Genomic DNA, 17,744 nt, shown 5'->3' on the forward strand with positions numbered 1-17,744 from the left:
GTTAAACGACTTTTTAAATGTATTTTTAAGTTGTATTTTTTTTTCTTAGTCGTATTTGATCTCAACCAGAAGAAAAAGGAGGAGACAGAAAGTGATCACATGTCTTACAGGTATGAGACAGTATTGGACAGTAGTAACAAATATTACAACAAACTGGGGAGTTTTCTTCTTTTTTATCTTATATCTGCTAGACATAATTTAATTTATTGTTATTATTATTTGGGATTTGAAAGCCCAGGTTTACTACTTTTTAAACCCCATCAGCCTGATGCAACAACACAACTTCAAATAATTGAGCTGAATTCGAGTTTAGGTTACATCAGCATAGTGACTCAAACAAGGTTTTTGAATAAAATGCTGAGAAAAACAGCATGTGGTGTGTTTAGGATACTAGTGCTGGTCTAGCATGCCATGCAATTAGACAACTTTTGACCCAAGTTTAGTAACAGGCAAGTTTAGCGAGATATATTAGGTCGTCTTGCGGACACCTTTCCACACTTTCACATAAACAGCATGTTATAACAAATGAATCTAACAAACATCCTACAATGCTTGCATGAAGCATGAACCCAGAAGGTGATAGGGCTAAAATACACACGTTAAATTTGGAAGCAAGCAGTGTAAACACAAAGCATCAATCTTACCAGTTTCCCCAGCTCAATAATGCGATCATTACAGTTTCACAGTACATGTGACACAATGCTCGTTGCCTCTAATGTAGCGTGAAGCCAGCTTTGTGGAACATTAATAGATATGTTATGCTTATTAAATCTGCTGCCAGGAAAGCAGCGTTTGCTTGTGAGTTTAAAATGTGAAAGCAATTACACAAGTGGAGCATTGATTATTTCTGAGCTCTGCAGTATCACGGCTTTTGCCTGAGAATAACTGACAACAAGGCACTATTTCATGTTGATATGTATGAAATATAAAGAACTGAATTTTATTGGCGACCCTATTGGTTGAGGTTTAAGAGATGATTGATTACAAAATCTAATTTTCTTGCTTTAGGTATCTTGGTTTTTTTTTATTGTTTAAATGAGTTTATTTTGTACCCACTAATTTTAAAATTTGCATCATGAAGATGCTAAATGAAGTTGGATAGCAATGTAGATTTTATCACTAACTTGCTCACAAAAGCAAACATTTTCTATCCAATTTGTATTTCTTCCCTGTCGGGCAGCATGAACCTGCATTATTCTTCAGGAGCCCACTTCTGTCAGTGTGAAGCTCAGAGATATTTTATAATATTGCTTTTGTGAGACAGTGTGATGGGTCATTAACCCTCAACCCAGACTGGAGTTTCTCAGAGTTCAAGCTACTGCCTTCATGACGGAGATAACAGCTTTGATAATGTGATTTCTTGCAGCTGTGGACACACACCTGAGATACCTACAGCTAGTCTGGAACAGATGACTCATGCAACTGGTTAGAAGGCTCCCCCTTTTAAAAGATGGCTCAGAAAACAGTGACTCATAAAAGAAAACAAAGCCTTCAGACATCAGAAATCATGCAAATTACTCAAGAGATTTTGTTTATTCCTTAAAGAGTAAGTCACCCCCTACCAGATTCTTACTCAACTCCCACTTCCTGTTTGAAAAATGCAACAAATGCTGTTGCCTAGCAGACCGAGAGGGCGGAGCCGCTAACAAATACAGACAGACACACGGGCTGTGACTCAATTCAGGGTCTGCATCCTTCGTCGACCAGATTCGTCGGCCGGTTACGTCACAGTGCCGCGACCTGGCCTGTCCCAATTCGAAGACACCTTCAAATGCGGTCGACTAGGGCTGTAGCGAAGCCTCGACGACGTCGACGGCTCGATTCTAAAAATTTGTCGACGTCAGATCCGGAAGTCGACGCACCGCGCCCACTTGTTGCATCCCCAGGAGTTTGTAAATAGAGGAGGAATCTGCCTGTTTTTCCTCTAGTTCGCCCTCTTCTCCGCCTTCACTAACATCTCCGCCAAATACCGAAGACCCGGAACAATGTCCGTCCACTACTAGATTATTTTCCTGTTTTGCCCGCCTTCGTCTCCCGGCAACGGACAACAACTTCCGGGGTCAGATGCACTGCTCCGTCTCTACCGCAGATGTAGGACATCACCGGGAGCGTTTCTCCCTTCATTAAGGAGCTTCTTTCAGACATTAGGAGAGCTGTTTTGGTGGTAGCAGTCTCTCCTCCGTGCTGGTCTGTTTGCTGCTGGGTGTTTTTGGTTTATTTAAACTTGGTAACTTGAACTTAACGTTGGTAAAGCTACTGTTAGCATCTTCGCTAACAGCTTCTTGCGTTGGGATAAGCTGTTACGTTTTGGTTTAGAGTTCATCTTTTTTTGTGGTGTAGATCTCCCTTTTATTACATTTAGAGTGTTGTGGGTTTTCGGTTTAGTGTAAAATATCACCTTGAGTTTGGTTTAACCCGTAAGACCACTCGCCTCACGCACATAAGTGACCAAAACAAAGCAGCATGGAGACACTCCATCTTCTACCACCTCTCAGGCAGCAGCCTGCACTCCCAAGTTCTACACGTCACCAGAACATAACCAACCAACACAATAAAAGCAGTGTTATACAAAATGGAAGGCCTGTAGTGTTTATTCTCTTACAGTAACAATTTATCAATTTTTTGGAGGAATTTATTTGAGATTTTCTGGTTTTTGTTAATTGTGCAATAGAAAAATAATCATTAGATTAATTTTCTAAATAGTCATTAGAATAGTCGACTATTCGATAAAATAATCGTCAGAATAATCGTTTTAAAAATAATCGTTTACCCCCAGCCCTACGGTCGACGAATCCGGCCTTCTTTTCGCCTGAATGAAGGATGGGTCCGGTGTATCCTTCAGTGGTTTACATTTCCCAAGATGCCTGGCGGGCCGGAAGGCAGAACTTTTAAAAACAATGGCGGACAGTGAAGCGGGAGCTGTCGGAGAGGATTGCGCATATAAATGTCAGCATAAAACTGTTAGGTTAAGGGCTTTTTTTGATACATGAACATTATTTTAGTTAGAAATTTTACAGTAAAAGTGCTCGTATTGCGGTCTCGGCTCGTATGTTCGGCCGCTCGGTGTCGCACTTCTCCCGCTACGTTTCCCCCTGATTTTAATAGAATTTTGTATTTTAGGGACAAAAGAGAAAACCAGGGACTTTATTAAGCTTAGGGCGGAGATGGACCACATGATCACTGGAGCAAAGTATTCAGCGGCTGTGGCATGGAGGTACAATAACATCTCATATTTTAAAAACTGTTGTTTGAGTTTAGTTTTTTCTGCAAAAAAACATGAAAGGAATAACCCGTTGTCCTCTTTTCTCTTCCTGTTGTTTTTCTTGCATGTTTGTTAAGACTATTCTGGAGAAAATGGGCGTCCAGAGAAGGGAGAACTTTGACAGGCTTGCGAGAAAAAATGGTTAAGGAAGATTAAACATGTACATATAAAAGAAATGTCTAAATAAAATCAGCTCTGTATTAAACACTTGATTTTTATTTTTGTTTACAATGTGAATTATTTAATATTACAGGGTATCCGCTGGGTCTGAAAAGTCTTAAAAGGTGATAAATCGGTTTTGGTCAAATTAAGACCCTTAGAAAGTATTAAAAACTATTATCACATCTTTGCTCAGGCTCAGCTTGTCTAAGGTATTTTCTCTTAGTTAGCTCTCCAACAGTCAAGGAAATGATTAAAAAAGCTAAATAAAACGATGAGCTCCATCGTTTAAAGTTCCTTCCCCCTTCTGCTCAGCGGCTCCACGGTTGCTAGGCGACGGAACGTTCGCCGAGGGAGTGGTGGGAATTCATGAAGGCTAGGCCGGTCCAAATTCACAGCCGTTAACATCCGGTCTTCCCGGCCAACGGAGGACCCAGCCCACGTCGGCCGAGTAGGCTGGGTCCTTCGAAGGATGCAGACCCTGAATTGAGACACACCGACAGGCTCACAACGACATTGTGACATCATACGGTACCAGCTAATGTTCTAGGGTACCTCTTAGCCAATAGCGATGGCAGATTTAATTTCAAATGTGGTGCAGAGTTTTTACCTGACAACAGCACAACACTGACAGTTTTTGGCAAAAAATTAAAATTTTAACTAAAATCCACTAAAGTGCAAAACTATTGACTACACGTCTGCAGCACGATTAGACACACATTTACATAATTTATCAGAAAAATAGTTGATTTGGGGGTGACTTGCTCTTTAAAAACAGGCCATTTGCTCATAAAAAACCATTCAGTGCAATTCAGTAATGTTTTTCTGATAGAAATGTGTTTTTTCCCCACAGACAGCTCAAAGTTGATAAAAAAGGATGAAGAGAATATTCAAAGTGTCGTACCGCCAAACCAGACGGTGCAGGCTCCAGAGGATAAACCATGGAGAAAATCAGGTAAGTTATTTTCATGAAGATGGACGTCTTTCTACCTTACATTATCTACATTTGCTTAATATCCGTTTATCAGATGTTTTCAGATCTGCTAAAACAGTTTACAAATATTTCTAGGTGCTGATCCCTCTGATTACTTTAACTATGGTTTTGATGAACAAAGCTGGAGACAATACTGCGAAAAGCAGTTTAGACTTAAAGCTTACAAGAGAAGAAATGATGTAAGTAAGGCAGAATATTCCTCCTGACACTGAACTTTTTAAGAATTTGTTTCCAAAAAGTAAACATGAACATGAACGTATACATGATTCCATTGTTGTCCACCAGACAAAGAACCGTGCTAGAGCTGCACACACGTCTCATTCCCATGTTTCTTCATACAGACAGCCTATTAAAGTCATCAGGTTAGTAGCTGTGCGATGTGTGTGTGTGTGTGTGTGTGTGTGTGCGTGTGTGTGTGTGTGCCTGTGCGTGTGTGCGTGTGTGTGTTTGTGTGTGTGTGTGTGTGTGTTCAGCCCTTCCATAGATCCCACCCTGTGCTGCAGTTCTGAGCTCTGGCCGAGGCAGGCTGCTTGTTTCTGTTGAGACAACAATTATCCAACAGACGCCATCTGTTTTCTGTGATCCTGAGATGGCTTTAGTACATTAAGGCTGTTAAGGGAAATAATGAAGTAAACACTGACTTGTGTTTGTCTGTTTGAAGCTCAGGCCAGTTGTCATTGAACATTTTTAACAGAAACACTTTCCATAATCATCTTCTACCAATCATATCTGTTTACTCCTGGAAGGTTAAGTAAAGTTGTGCATTTTTTGTAAATTTATTATGAAAAGAAAAAAGACCCCACATCCACTGTTAATTACTTAAATTAAAGTCAAAATTACTAATACAAATTAAAATACTGCATGGTACATTTTAGACAGTGATTAAAAAGAAAAATGTAAAGGTTGATCATGAGGAGAACCTTTAATGAGAAACGAAGCAGTATGGCTTGCTTTTAGTACCCCTAGTGTCTATTTAGTGAAACAAAAAGTGAAACTTAGCTCCTCGCTGTGCGTTCATCCTTATAAAAACCTGAATCTTACTGCTGAAACGTCTCCTCAGCCTTTATTAGTTTCTACAGAAGTGGTTCATCCCTAAATCAAACAATCAGCTGTGTTCACGATCTAAAACATGTCCAGCAGGAGGCGGCCCGCCACTCTGAAGTTGCAAGTGTGGTATTGTGGCCACATTGACAGCGGTGGGGTTTCAGTGACATTTACTTAACCTGTTAATGGGTCATTTAACCCATACTGGCTCAAGAAAATAATTTTAAAATATGAAATGTTACAGAGTAAACCTTGAAGCTACAGTGGTGTTCTGCTGAGCTGTGAGGGCCTCATGTAGGCCATCAGCTAGCACACTGCTGCTAACCACTTGATAATAACATTTTAATTTCTTTGACATTGAATATGTTATTACTACTTTACCTGTTGAACTAATTATAGCTTCACTCAGATAAAGATAATAAAGTGTATCTTTTACCAAATAGAACATTTACTAAGAAATCACAATGTAGACATAGAAACACTATATATTTAATGTGTGTGTGTGTGTGTGTGTGTGTGTGTGTATGTGTGTGTGTCTGCTCTGTCTTCTCCATCCCCAGTGAGTCGTGGAGGATGGCTGCTTATACTGAGCCGGGATTCTCTGGAGGTTTCTTCCTGTTAAAAGGGAGTTTTCCTCTCCACTGTCGCTAAATGCTTGCTTAGTATGAGGATTGCTGTAAAGTCACTGAACTAGTCAGTGACTTTACAGCAATCTGCTGGGTTCCTTATACAGGAAACATTTTACTGATTGACTTAATGAACTGACCTGTATTGGAATGTTTGAAGTGCCTTGAGACTTGTTGTGATTTGGCGCCATATAAATAAACTGAATTGAATTGAAAGCAATAACTGAAACATGTAAAAGAAAAAGGATTTCTCTCATTGGTGTCTTTCTTTAGTGCGGCGGAGCCAAGTGGGAGAAAAAAAGCAGAATTATCATTGCATTTTACACATTCACCTGCTACATTACAGTAAAATAGAGAAAATCTATTCAGTGGAAAACAATTTCACTTAGACGCAGTGCTACTTTTACTTTGTGTTTTTTTTTTTTTTTTGCCTTTTGTCAGAAAGAAAAAAACAGAACTTGCAACCTGTCATTTATTTCAATGGTGGCTGAGGATGTCTGCTGAAGGCCGGTCATTCAGGGGTTTAATTAAACATGAGCCTTTCGCTGGTGTACACTTCCATGGGAAAGGTTACCCTTCAGGGGAGCTTGTGTGAGTCTGAGTGCCGGGTGGAGCCACGCATCTCATATGACAAAGTAGGATCAGAAGGGAAGCAGGCAGCCGTACTGTAGCATGTCCCGCACCATAATCCAATAGATGCAGGGACTCAGCAGCAACAACATGCTGACCACTTAAAGAGGTTTAGTTGTTTGTTGATCTGGATTTGATGCCCTCCTGTGAAGTGATGAGCCTTGATGTTTTATATTTTCCTTTTAGAAAAATTCTTTGCTCATGCTTTTTTGTAAACTTTACCAAAACGTGTGTTCTTTTCAAATCAGTAGTGAATTTTAAAAGCAAAGTGAACCGGAAGAGCTTCTTTAATGAGCTGTCATTAGATATAGTTACTCTCCCTTTTCTGTCTTTTCTCTCTTCTGCTCATTAAATTTTAGTGACAGAAAGAGGTTAGTGTGTGTGTGTGTGTGTGTGTGTGTGTGTGTGTGTGTGTGTGTGCGTGTTCTTTGAGGTGGAGGGGGGTTGTCAGTGTAGAGCTGTTGTCAGAAGAAGACAAGATGACCCAGATGAGGAGGTTTAATGCATTAATGGATCGTCAGAGGGTGAATTAGGGATGTAGGGAGTGAGATTAAGCCAAACTAATGTTAAGTTTTAAAATATAAGCGCTGATCAGCATAACATATGTTTATGCTTTAAGCCTGAAAAAAGGAATCTTTTTCTCTGGTACAGATATTACATGATTGTTATTAAATGCACTGGTAATGCTGTTTTTATCTGATCAGCAGAGAGTCCGAGGACAAGGCTAACGTGAGCAGAGGACAAACTGGACGCAGCCACAGAGATGAGAGACAGCCACGTCTCACTGATGCAGGAAACAAATATAAGGTGGAGTAGGGAAGCCCTGCAGACATCTCTGCAGCTATTTATAAGTGCAAATGACACAAATTAGGATAACATAGATCAGTTAATAATCTGCTAATTCAAGTATACATCTAAAACAATTTGAAATTTGTGACAAATTTCAATATTTTTGTCATTCATCAGAAAGTGATGATTATATCTAGATTCATTACACAGAGGGTGAACATTTTCAACCCTTTATTTTTGGTTAATTCAGTTATTTCAAATCAAACTTTATTTATGAGGTGCTTTTCATACAGTGGGTGCAACTCAAAGTGCTGTATGAGATAAATGTCCCCACAACAGTAACCCCCAAACACACACACACACACTTAGAGCAACAATGAAAGGACAACTGGCTGAGTACAGATGAGCAGACAGAACAGAAGGAAACAGCGGTAAAGGAAGGCTTCACCAGGAGTGGCAGGGTCGGCCACAGGCCCCCAGAGGAGGAGCGAGAAGCACCCAGAAGGCCACAGCCGCCCACCCCTCCAGGGGCAGTCAGGGGCAGTTGGTCCCCACAGAGGAAACACTTTAATAATATGTGTTGTGCGTGTGTATTTAATATATATAATAAATAATAATATTACTAATAAGTAATGAAAATTAAAATGGGTTAAAACTAATAAGAAAATATATTCTGTATAAGTAATAGACTAAACAAAACTGATAAAGATATGAAAGATTTTAATCAGGCTAAAATAGATCAAATTCAGCTGAAAGCTATATAAGAAGGTCAGTCTTGAGCTTGAACATGGACCTTCTCTGTGACCCTGAGATTAGGGCCAGTAGAATGGAAGGATGCCTTGCCTTGAGCATGTGTCCTGACTCTTGAGAAGACGAGGAGACGGCTGCCAGGAGTGCAGAGACCATAAAGGCTCATAAGGCAGCAGCAGTTCTGAAAGATAAGAAGGCCCATTTATAGCTTACAGATCATGAAAACCCCAAATTCAATGTCTCTGAAAATCCAAATTTTGTGAAAAAGTTAAATATTGGAAACTTACAGCGTCGTTTGGTTTACCAGCCTGTGCACCCTCCTCTCTCAGCCCTGACCCTCTCGCCCCTGGAGTGTCCAAGACACAGGGCCAATGGTCCTGATGGTACAGTTACACAACTGATCATTGAGCTTTGGTCTAAAGTGGCCTGGTACCAGGTAACCATGTGGACCACCTTATGCTCCAACATGGTGTTAGTTATAGACAAGCCGTGTCACACCTCCTGGATTTAGATCCTTTCCATTCACGCCCCCTCATGCAGCTCTAACCTTGCCCACATATGGGCATTGACATTTGCCGCAAGATCATCAGAATGAGGTCGTCCACCTAACATGGTTGTCCTTCATCAGGGGCATGATCATCTTTATGCTTGACCCCTGACCTAAGGCTCTTTTGCCAAGGGAGACCCTAGGAGGAGCTAGGGGTACTCAAACCTCTTCACTATAAATGATCAGAGGACAAAAATCATGTTTCATTATAACCCGACTTGTTCCTCTGCTTGGTTGACAGTCGGCTCTTTTGGAGAGGGAGTGGGATCAGAAGCATCCTCTGACACAGTAACATTTCTCCATAGTTACGTTTTTCATGGATACAATATTATTTTTTATTTTTTTACACAAGCGATCAAAAAGAGTTCCAGATAGTTGTAGGTGCAAAACCAACATGCACGGAGGATATCCCGGTGACATACAGATACTTTTTTTTAGACCCTTTATTCTGTTTTCCTTCACCTGAGTGCTTGTGTTGCAGGTGACTACCAAGATGTCTCACAAGGGAGATAGGTGCATTCGGCGAGATTTGCCACCTCTACTACGTAAGTCACCCTGTCACAGAGGGAAAATGAAGCAAAGCTTTGATTACAATGTCTCCTGAGCGCTCTCACAACATGTGGACAGATTGTGAGCAGATGAGACGTAGTTTAAGAACCAAAGCGAACATATTTAGATTCAAAACAAAGATTTTCATGTGGAAGGAGCTCTGGGAACCCTTCTTGTGCCGCTGCATAATGTGCATTATTATAGCAGTATGAGAGTGTGTTTGAAGCTGCAACGTGTGTCAAAATTGAGATCCTGTGGAGTTGGTGGACAAAGATGAACATTTTGTGTGCACATGTGTGTGCTCGCATGTGTTTGCATCAAAAGGACGTCGGTCATTTTTTTGAGGTCAGGTGCCTGATGAGGGTTGTTAGTCACCAGACTTCCTCTTGGTTTTAAGAGATGAGTTAGAGGTCCAGAGAGACTGCCTGGCATAAGCACACAGTTGAGAACATATGTCTTCACCTTCAAAGGTTCCAAAATAGAAACACAAGCTTAAGTCTCACTCTTACCCTCTGAGCCTCCATGTTGTACAGAAACCCCATGGCAGCGCTGCAAATGCAACCAGAATATCACACATCCTGCAGACTGCTGCTCTGAACAAACGATACCAGTTTTGAAGTGTATATTAATAGCATCTATCTGTAGACATCTCACCTTCTTTAAGTACTAAGCCCAGCCTCCTTTTGTGATGCAAATGCGTGGGGTGATAAAAATAGCCTCTGGTAGAAAAAAGGAAGTGCTGGCTCTGCATGCTGTGGCATGAGAAATGTGCTGAACAGACTGACCACGGGGAACGGGGCAGAGGAAAAGACAGAACCATTTTGAATGTTTGTGTTTGCTTCAGTGAGGTCACATTAAACACCAAATGGGTTTTGTAGCTTTTGCAGGAGAACGGGGTCATTGCAGGCTGTGTCATGAGTAAGTCAAAGTAGAATCAGCACTACCAGTCTAGTTTGTAGTATTTTCTTTATTTAAGGAAGTAGAATTTGAGTGTGCTGATTCTTCTTTTAATTGGTCGAGTACATCAGAAGCTTGTGGACAGAATTAGGTTCAGGTGCAGATGTTTTGGGTGGTGCTTTGTATCTTTTTGTTTTGTGAACTGGAATTGTCAGATTTTAATTAGTCAGTAGTTTATTTTTCTCCTTTTTGCTACACCCATCTAGTCATTCTGCAGATAACACACCTGTGCTCCATCTTTAATCAGCCCAACTGCTCTCCCTCAGTAATCACCTCTTCCTTGATGTATGCTCTATAACAGGGTGGGCCAACCCTGGTCCTGGAGGGCTGCTGCCCTGCCTGCATGTTTTAGCTGCTCCCACACACCTGGCTCTAAGATTCAGTCACCCACCTTGCTTTCTTATATCAGCATCGTTTCTTCATTGTGGTGATGATGAGTTACCGCCCCGTAACTGGGGGATTGCAGATTTGCACCCCGCTCAGTCTTTCTCAGTCGTATCCTTGGGCGAGACACTTCACTCTCCTTACCTGCTGGTGGTGGTCAGAGAGACCAGTGGTGCCCGCGGTTGGCAGCTTTGCTTCTGTCAGTGTGTCCCAGGGCATTATGGCTACGTTGTAGCTCATCACCAGCAGGGTGTGAATGTGTGAATGACTGATTGTGTGTGCCTTGGGGGGCTGTAGAACTAAAGAAGGTGCTGTATCAAATACAGGTAATTTATTAGAAGCTGTTCTCTCAGTTCCTTTGTTGACTGGTCTGCATCATGTCCATTCCTCCCCACATATGATATAAAACAGGTGATCTTATTTCAAACTGAAGGCAATGACAGGAACACGTGTGGATGATGAAAGAATGAACTATACCACAGAAGGCCTCTCCCTCTTCCAGTCCAATGTGAAATATCAGCTCCATCTTGAACCCCAGAGCTTGCACTTGTGTGAAACATTAGCATGAGACAGAAAGCAACGCAAACACTGTCGGCAGCCATTAGCCCTCAGCCATTAGCCCTCTCATATGCTGCCAAGCATAGAACTCCAGTCCTTATCAACCTCTAGAGATCACTGCAGGTAGAAACGATTACTCATGCTAACATTGCAGACACGTGTGTGAAATATCCGTGCATGCATGCTAATGTGTATGCTCTCAGCACGCAAGCAACACATTAGCAAGCATGCACGCGATACTCATGGTTTGCTTTTAAAGGCACACCTCAGTATTATTTACATGAGATGCTTCATGCATTGAGCTTGTCCCATAATGAGTCATCTCTGGTAGTCGTTTTCTTCACATTTGCTTTTACATGGAGCCCTCTCCATGTTCACAGTGAATGACATCACTGTCCTTAGGTGTGCTGTCCAGAACGGCGGCACTAGCAGGCCAGCAGCGCAATACTTTCAGTCTTTGTTGTCTTAAACTGCTGTGTGTGTGTGTGTGTGTGTGTGTGTGTGTGTGTGTGTGTGTGTGTGTGTGTGTGTGTGTGTTCAGTGCAGCTTGAGTGTGTAATTTGGAGCTGATTGTTTTGCTTGCTCATGTAAAATCTGAGCATTACCACAAGTGGGATCATTAACTGTGAGTTCAAGCATTTGGTTTTGTTGATGGAGCGCAGGGTAAGCAGGATTTGCTTCATTTGTTGCTGTAGAGTTTTTAGATTTTTTTCTGGTCCCCGTGTTTTTTGGGCACTACACTGTAATTGAGGGTTCGCCCACAAAACTCCATGTAAACAGAAGCAAATCAAAGTGGCATCTGAATGTAAATAGAACAAATGCTGGGAGTGCTGCAGGGGTGTCAGAAGTTTTATCTGGCGCTCTCACTGGTGCTCTTCAGCCAAGGGATCCACATAAATGTTGGCAGAAGGAGATCTGAGGCACGCAGGAGACACAAAAATAAAAAACCTTTATTAGTACATGGCTCAAATAGTTAAAAACATGAATGCTGATGCGTTTCAGCCCGCGGGGCCTTCGTCAGGGCTCAGAATGTTTGTAGGTTCTCTCACTTTCATGTTAAGAAGGCTAGTGACACCTGCTGAAGTAGGGCAGGTAGACAGCATCATGATTGGATGACCAGTACAACACAAAAAACTTTTAACATCTAAACAATCCTGTTGTAAGGATGAATACTTACAAATATTAGATTACACTTAGAGAATTTGAGAAAAAATTATAAATATGGTACACAAATGGTAAGAAAACCTGAGATTATAAATAAGGAGCAAAATCTAATTCTCCATTAAGACCTGGGAAATTAGTAGCTTTTAATTCAATTCAATTCAAGTTTATTTATAAAGCGCCAAATCACAACAAGAGTCGTCTCAAGGCACTTCACATAATAAACATTCCAATTCAGGTCAGTTCATTAAGCCAATCAGGAATAATGTTTCCTGGATAAGGAACCCAGCAAACTGCATCAAGTCACTGACTAGTAAATCCAACATGATTCTCTTTGCAAGAGTTTTTTAAGCCCATCTCCTCTATTTGAAGTTCTCATATGTTCATCCCTGTGATTGTAAGAGAGTTACAGCTTCCATGATTTGTGTCTTTGTAATGCACGGCCATAGGATACAGAGGATTACCAGATCTGATTGCTTGTTTGTGTTCTGCAAGTCTTGCTTTTAACTTACGTTTAGTTCTCCCAGTATAGAAGCAACCACATCTAAATCCAGTCTGTAGACCACGAACGAAGTATTGCAATTGATGAATGTATTAATGTAAAAAGTACGTCCTGTGAAAACATCAGCAAAACAGTTAGTGTTAGTCATGTTGTCGCAGTGAACACAATTTCCACATTTATAGTCACCTTTTCGAGTTGATAACCAGGTTTTTGTTGCTGTGGGGGAAGGTGACTTTGAGCAAGTTGATCATTTAACGTTGGGGCTCGTCTGAAGCTGATAGTAGGAGTATCTGGGAGAGCTTTCCTAAGAGTACTGTCGCTTTTCAGTGCGTCCCAGTTTTTTGTAATTATTTATTTTTATCTTGTTGGCTTAATCACTGATTTGGGTCACAAAATAAACACCATCTGATCTTTGTTGGTTCTTCTCTTTAGGAACCAATAGTTGTTCTCTTGGCAGGCTTTTAGTCTTATTATAAGCTTTGAGTATCGTTCTTTGCTGGTATCCTCTTGTTGTAAAGCTCTGGCCCATAACTGTAGCATTTTTTTTATTTTATTTTCATTTTTTAAATAATTACAAAAAACTGGGACGCACTGAAAAGCGACAGTACTCTTAGGAAAGCTCTCCCAGATACTCCTACTATCAGCTTCAGACGAGCTCCAACGTTAAATGATCAACTTGCTCAAAGTCACCTTCCCCCACAGCAACAAAAAACCTGGTTATCAACTCGAAAAGGTGACTATAAATGTGGAAATTGTGTTCACCAATCCATCATGATGCTGTCTACCTGTCCAACTTCAGCAGGTGTCACTAGCCTTCTTAACATGAAAGTGAGAGAACCTACAAGCATGCTGAGCCCTGAGGAAGGCCCCGCGGGCTGAAACGCGTCAGCATTCATGTTTTTAACTATTTGAGCCATGTACTAATAAAGGCTTTTTATTTTTGTATATCCTGCGTGCCTCAGATCTCCTTTTGCCAACATTTATGTGACATCTGAATGTACTTAATAATTACACTGTTTTATTACACATACATCTTCACATTATACAGAGTTAATGTGTATATTATCCACAACCTTTTGAACTGAAGACATCAGATTGGCATTAATTGACAAGTTTCATGTTAGTGATATCATGTTGACGTTTACAACATTTACGCGTATGTTTTGGTCTAAGTGCCTCAATATTCTAATCAAAGTATTATGAGAAGGAATTAATACTACGTAAATAGTCCTGTCTCCTTTTGCAAAGCCAGCCTTCTCCCTATATTTCTGTGTAAGCACCCAGGAATGTATAAAACCCTAACTACCTTCAGTACAAACACTTAACATGTTTACTCTGACTGGGTTTAATTAGAGTCATAAACTGTGAAGTAAAATCCTCATGAGCTAAAGTACATGTAGTCAGCATGACGAAATAAGGAGCTGCTTGATGCGTACGTGGAATTTATCTACCAAGACTGTTGTTTTTGCTCTTTTTACTCCTCGTCATGGCTAATTGAGGGGTTGGCATTAAAAAGGCCCCGGGTGTGTTAGAAACAACGGCATCTAAATGTGGGAGGACAACAAGGAAAGACTAATTAGAGCACATTAATTTGGATTAACGGTGTGGCTTTGATGATCGTTAATACATTAATTAAATGTCTTTGGACAGGTTTACATTGTCAGGTTGTGTGTTTGCATAAAAACAAAGAAGTCACACTTTTTCTTGTTGTTCTCTGCAGCTTGTTTTCGGTTAGGACGCCCTGTTCCACCCCCCTCTGCTACGCTGGGCAGGTGAGTCCATTAGCTCTAGGAGCAGGAGACTGCAGGTGAGTCCATTAGCTCTAGGAGCAGGACACTGCAGGTGAGTCCATTAGCTCTAGGAGCAGGACACTGCAGGTGAGTCCATTAGCTCTAGGAGCAGGACACTGCAGGTGAGTCCATTAGCTCTAGGAGCAGGACACTGCAGGTGAGTCCATTAGCTCTAGGAGCAGGACACTGCAGGTGAGTCCATTAGCTCTAGGAGCAGGACACTGCAGGTGAGTCCATTAGCTCTAGGAGCAGGACACTGCAGGTGAGTCCATTAGCTCTAGGAGCAGGACACTGCAGGTGAGTCCATTAGCTCTAGGAGCAGGAGACTGCAGGTGAGTCCATTAGCTCTAGGAGCAGGACACTGCAGGTGAGTCCATAAGCTCTAGGAGCAGGAGACTGCAGGTGAGTCCATTAGCTCTAGGAGCAGGACACTGCAGGTGAGTCCATTAGCTCTAGGAGCAGGACACTGCAGGTGAGTCCATTAGCTCTAGGAGCAGGACACTGCAGGTGAGTCCATTAGCTCTAGGAGCAGGACACTGCAGGTGAGTCCATAAGCTCTAGGAGCAGGAGACTGCAGGTGAGTCCATAAGCTCTAGGAGCAGGACACTGCAGGTGAGTCCATAAGCTCTAGGAGCAGGACACTGCAGGTGAGTCCATTAGCTCTAGGAGCAGGAGACTGCAGGTGAGTCCATTAGCTCTAGGAGCAGGACACTGCAGGTGAGTCCATAAGCTCTAGGAGCAGGAGACTGCAGGTGAGTCCATTAGCTCTAGGAGCAGGACACTGCAGGTGAGTCCATAAGCTCTAGGAGCAGGAGACTGCAGGTGAGTCCATTAGCTCTAGGAGCAGGACACTGCAGGTGAGTCCATTAGCTCTAGGAGCAGGAGACTGCAGGTGAGTCCATAAGCTCTAGGAGCAGGACACTGCAGGTGAGTCCATTAGCTCTAGGAGCAGGAGACTGCAGGTGAGTCCATAAGCTCTAGGAGCAGGACACTGCAGGTGAGTCCATTAGCTCTAGGAGCAGGACACTGCAGGTGAGTCCATTAGCTCTAGGAGCAGGAGACTGCAGGTGAGTCCATTAGCTCTAGGAGCAGGACACTGCAGGTGAGTCCATAAGCTCTAGGAGCAGGAGACTGCAGGTGAGTCCATTAGCTCTAGGAGCAGGACACTGCAGGTGAGACAACAACAGCATCTGGGAAGGAGACCTTTGGAGTCTAAACCTGAAAACACACGTGTTTGCTTTGATTAGATTTGTGAAGCAGCATAATAGTGTCATGCTTTCTGGCTTTGGGTTGTATCGCTGTACACTGTTGCCTATCCTCTAACTGACACAATCACCAAATAAGGAAGATATCAGATTAAAAGCTTGTTTATGTCTAAAGTCTCCTGTTTATCAGGATCCAAGGCATCCCCCCTAAATGTGCTCTCCCGAATTATCACAAGCTGTCTGCAAACTCCCACACTTCAGCTCTAATTTACACGTCTAAGATCACAAGTGGGCCACGATGTTCCCCAGACTCCCACATCACTCCCCTGCAACCTTGAACGCAGTCCCACTCCATTTTTGTTTGGGGATGTTTGTTTCCTTTAGATGTTCTGTCCAGCCTGTCTCAATCCATCCATGTTTGTGTGTCTGTGCAGCTTCCCCTTCCTTTATCTTTTTCTTTCTTTTCTTGATCCCACCGCTTCCTTATCGCCTGATATGCAGTGTCTGACGTGGGCCTGAATCCACTCAGTGCTTTGTCCTAAAATCGTTTTTTTCACATCTCCATCCAGCTGCTAAATCCTCACATCCTTCAGGGACTTGGTGTTCTTATGAACTCTGCCAGCCATCTCCTGCACTTTATGAATCATTTCCTTTTCAACTTTTCTTTTTTCTTCCACGCACACGTGCAACATTATGTTTAAAATTCCTGCTCCACTGTTGCTGTCCAGGTTTTCCCTTGAAGATATTAGAAACACAAGGTTTCACTGGCACAACCTGGACTCCGGCTTTAGATGCTCCCAAATCAGTCATTTCATACTGCGGTGCTATTATGATAACGTCACCATAATACGCCCAATGATGCCCAAATATTGGGCCACTTTTATGTTGGTTTGTTATGTTTACATTCTTATTGCTTATTCCTTTTTGTTTTTAGGGTAGATTAGTTTTTCTTTTTAATTTTTTGTTGCCATGAAAGGACCTTCTAAACTTCTCACTTTGACAGCGTCCTATTGCAGTTCAAGTGATTGAACATTAAATGCATCAATAAGGGATTTTAAATGAATTAATATTCATTAATATTTATACTGAAACTTAAGGATGCTCCGTTCGGATTTAGCCTTATTAAACAACAAATATGACTTTTTAAATTCACCCTGAGATAGAGGTTTCCAATCAGAACAACAGCTTAGTTTTAATCTCAACAAGTTCTTCTACATCAGTGTTCTTTATTTCTTGGAAGAAAACAATGCCCATACCTCATCAGTTTACGGCAGGCACCGTAACATGCAGCTGTCAGCTAGCAGGCTAAAGCAGAGCTAACGTGTCTCTACGTATTTTGATGCTATTTTAAACTGGACAGCGAAGGCAGCGTAGCAGCCACGTGTAATGTGTGCATACTGGACATTCAACATGCTGGAAGTGACAGCTGCATAAGCAGCCTTCACAGTTCACAGCGGCATCTCTAAAGAAAACCTGGAGCTGTCCAGCAGTGATATGTTATGTTAAGATATGTTAATGTACACAGAGATAGTGCAGACGGACAACAAAACATCATGTTTTTTCCTTCTGCAGCACCTGAGCCGGACTGCTGATAGCTGGCTGTTGTGCAGATAAACGTTAGCTGATGGCCGTGGTGGCTCCAGCCTCCCGTTTCATGAGAACGCGCAGCATACGGATGTAAACACTTTGAAATATGAGCAACTCTGCTACTTTTAAATATATTCATAATATTAACACGTTTTTTTTAATAATGTACTTTCTAAACAAGTACTGTTTTTTTGGCGGATAAATAAGGAAATGACAAATACATAAATACCTAAGTATTAATTAAAGGAAC

General features: G+C 41.8%; 1 protein-coding gene across 5 annotated transcripts in view; it reads left to right on the forward strand.

Annotated features, from left to right (window-relative positions):
• The window catches only part of fip1l1a (FIP1 like 1a (S. cerevisiae)), a 34,096-nt gene that overhangs the window by 654 nt on the left and 15,698 nt on the right, over positions 1-17,744 (forward strand). For 2 of the 5 annotated variants that reach the window (XM_015971686.3, XM_015971688.3), the window contains exons 2-9: positions 50-110; positions 1,367-1,425; positions 4,275-4,376; positions 4,491-4,594; positions 4,701-4,777; positions 7,420-7,522; positions 9,283-9,346; positions 14,633-14,684. In XM_015971686.3, coding sequence (XP_015827172.3) covers positions 50-110; positions 1,367-1,425; positions 4,275-4,376; positions 4,491-4,594; positions 4,701-4,777; positions 7,420-7,522; positions 9,283-9,346; positions 14,633-14,684 — 622 coding nt within the window. The remainder of the gene's footprint in view (positions 1-49; positions 111-1,366; positions 1,426-4,274; positions 4,377-4,490; positions 4,595-4,700; positions 4,778-7,419; positions 7,523-9,282; positions 9,347-14,632; positions 14,685-17,744) is intronic. The other 3 variants (XM_015971687.3, XM_015971690.3, XM_054730020.2) reach the window with 3 other exon arrangements.

Source organism: Nothobranchius furzeri, chromosome 8, assembly GCF_043380555.1.
Source record: "Nothobranchius furzeri strain GRZ-AD chromosome 8, NfurGRZ-RIMD1, whole genome shotgun sequence".
NCBI lineage: Eukaryota > Metazoa > Chordata > Actinopteri > Cyprinodontiformes > Nothobranchiidae > Nothobranchius > Nothobranchius furzeri.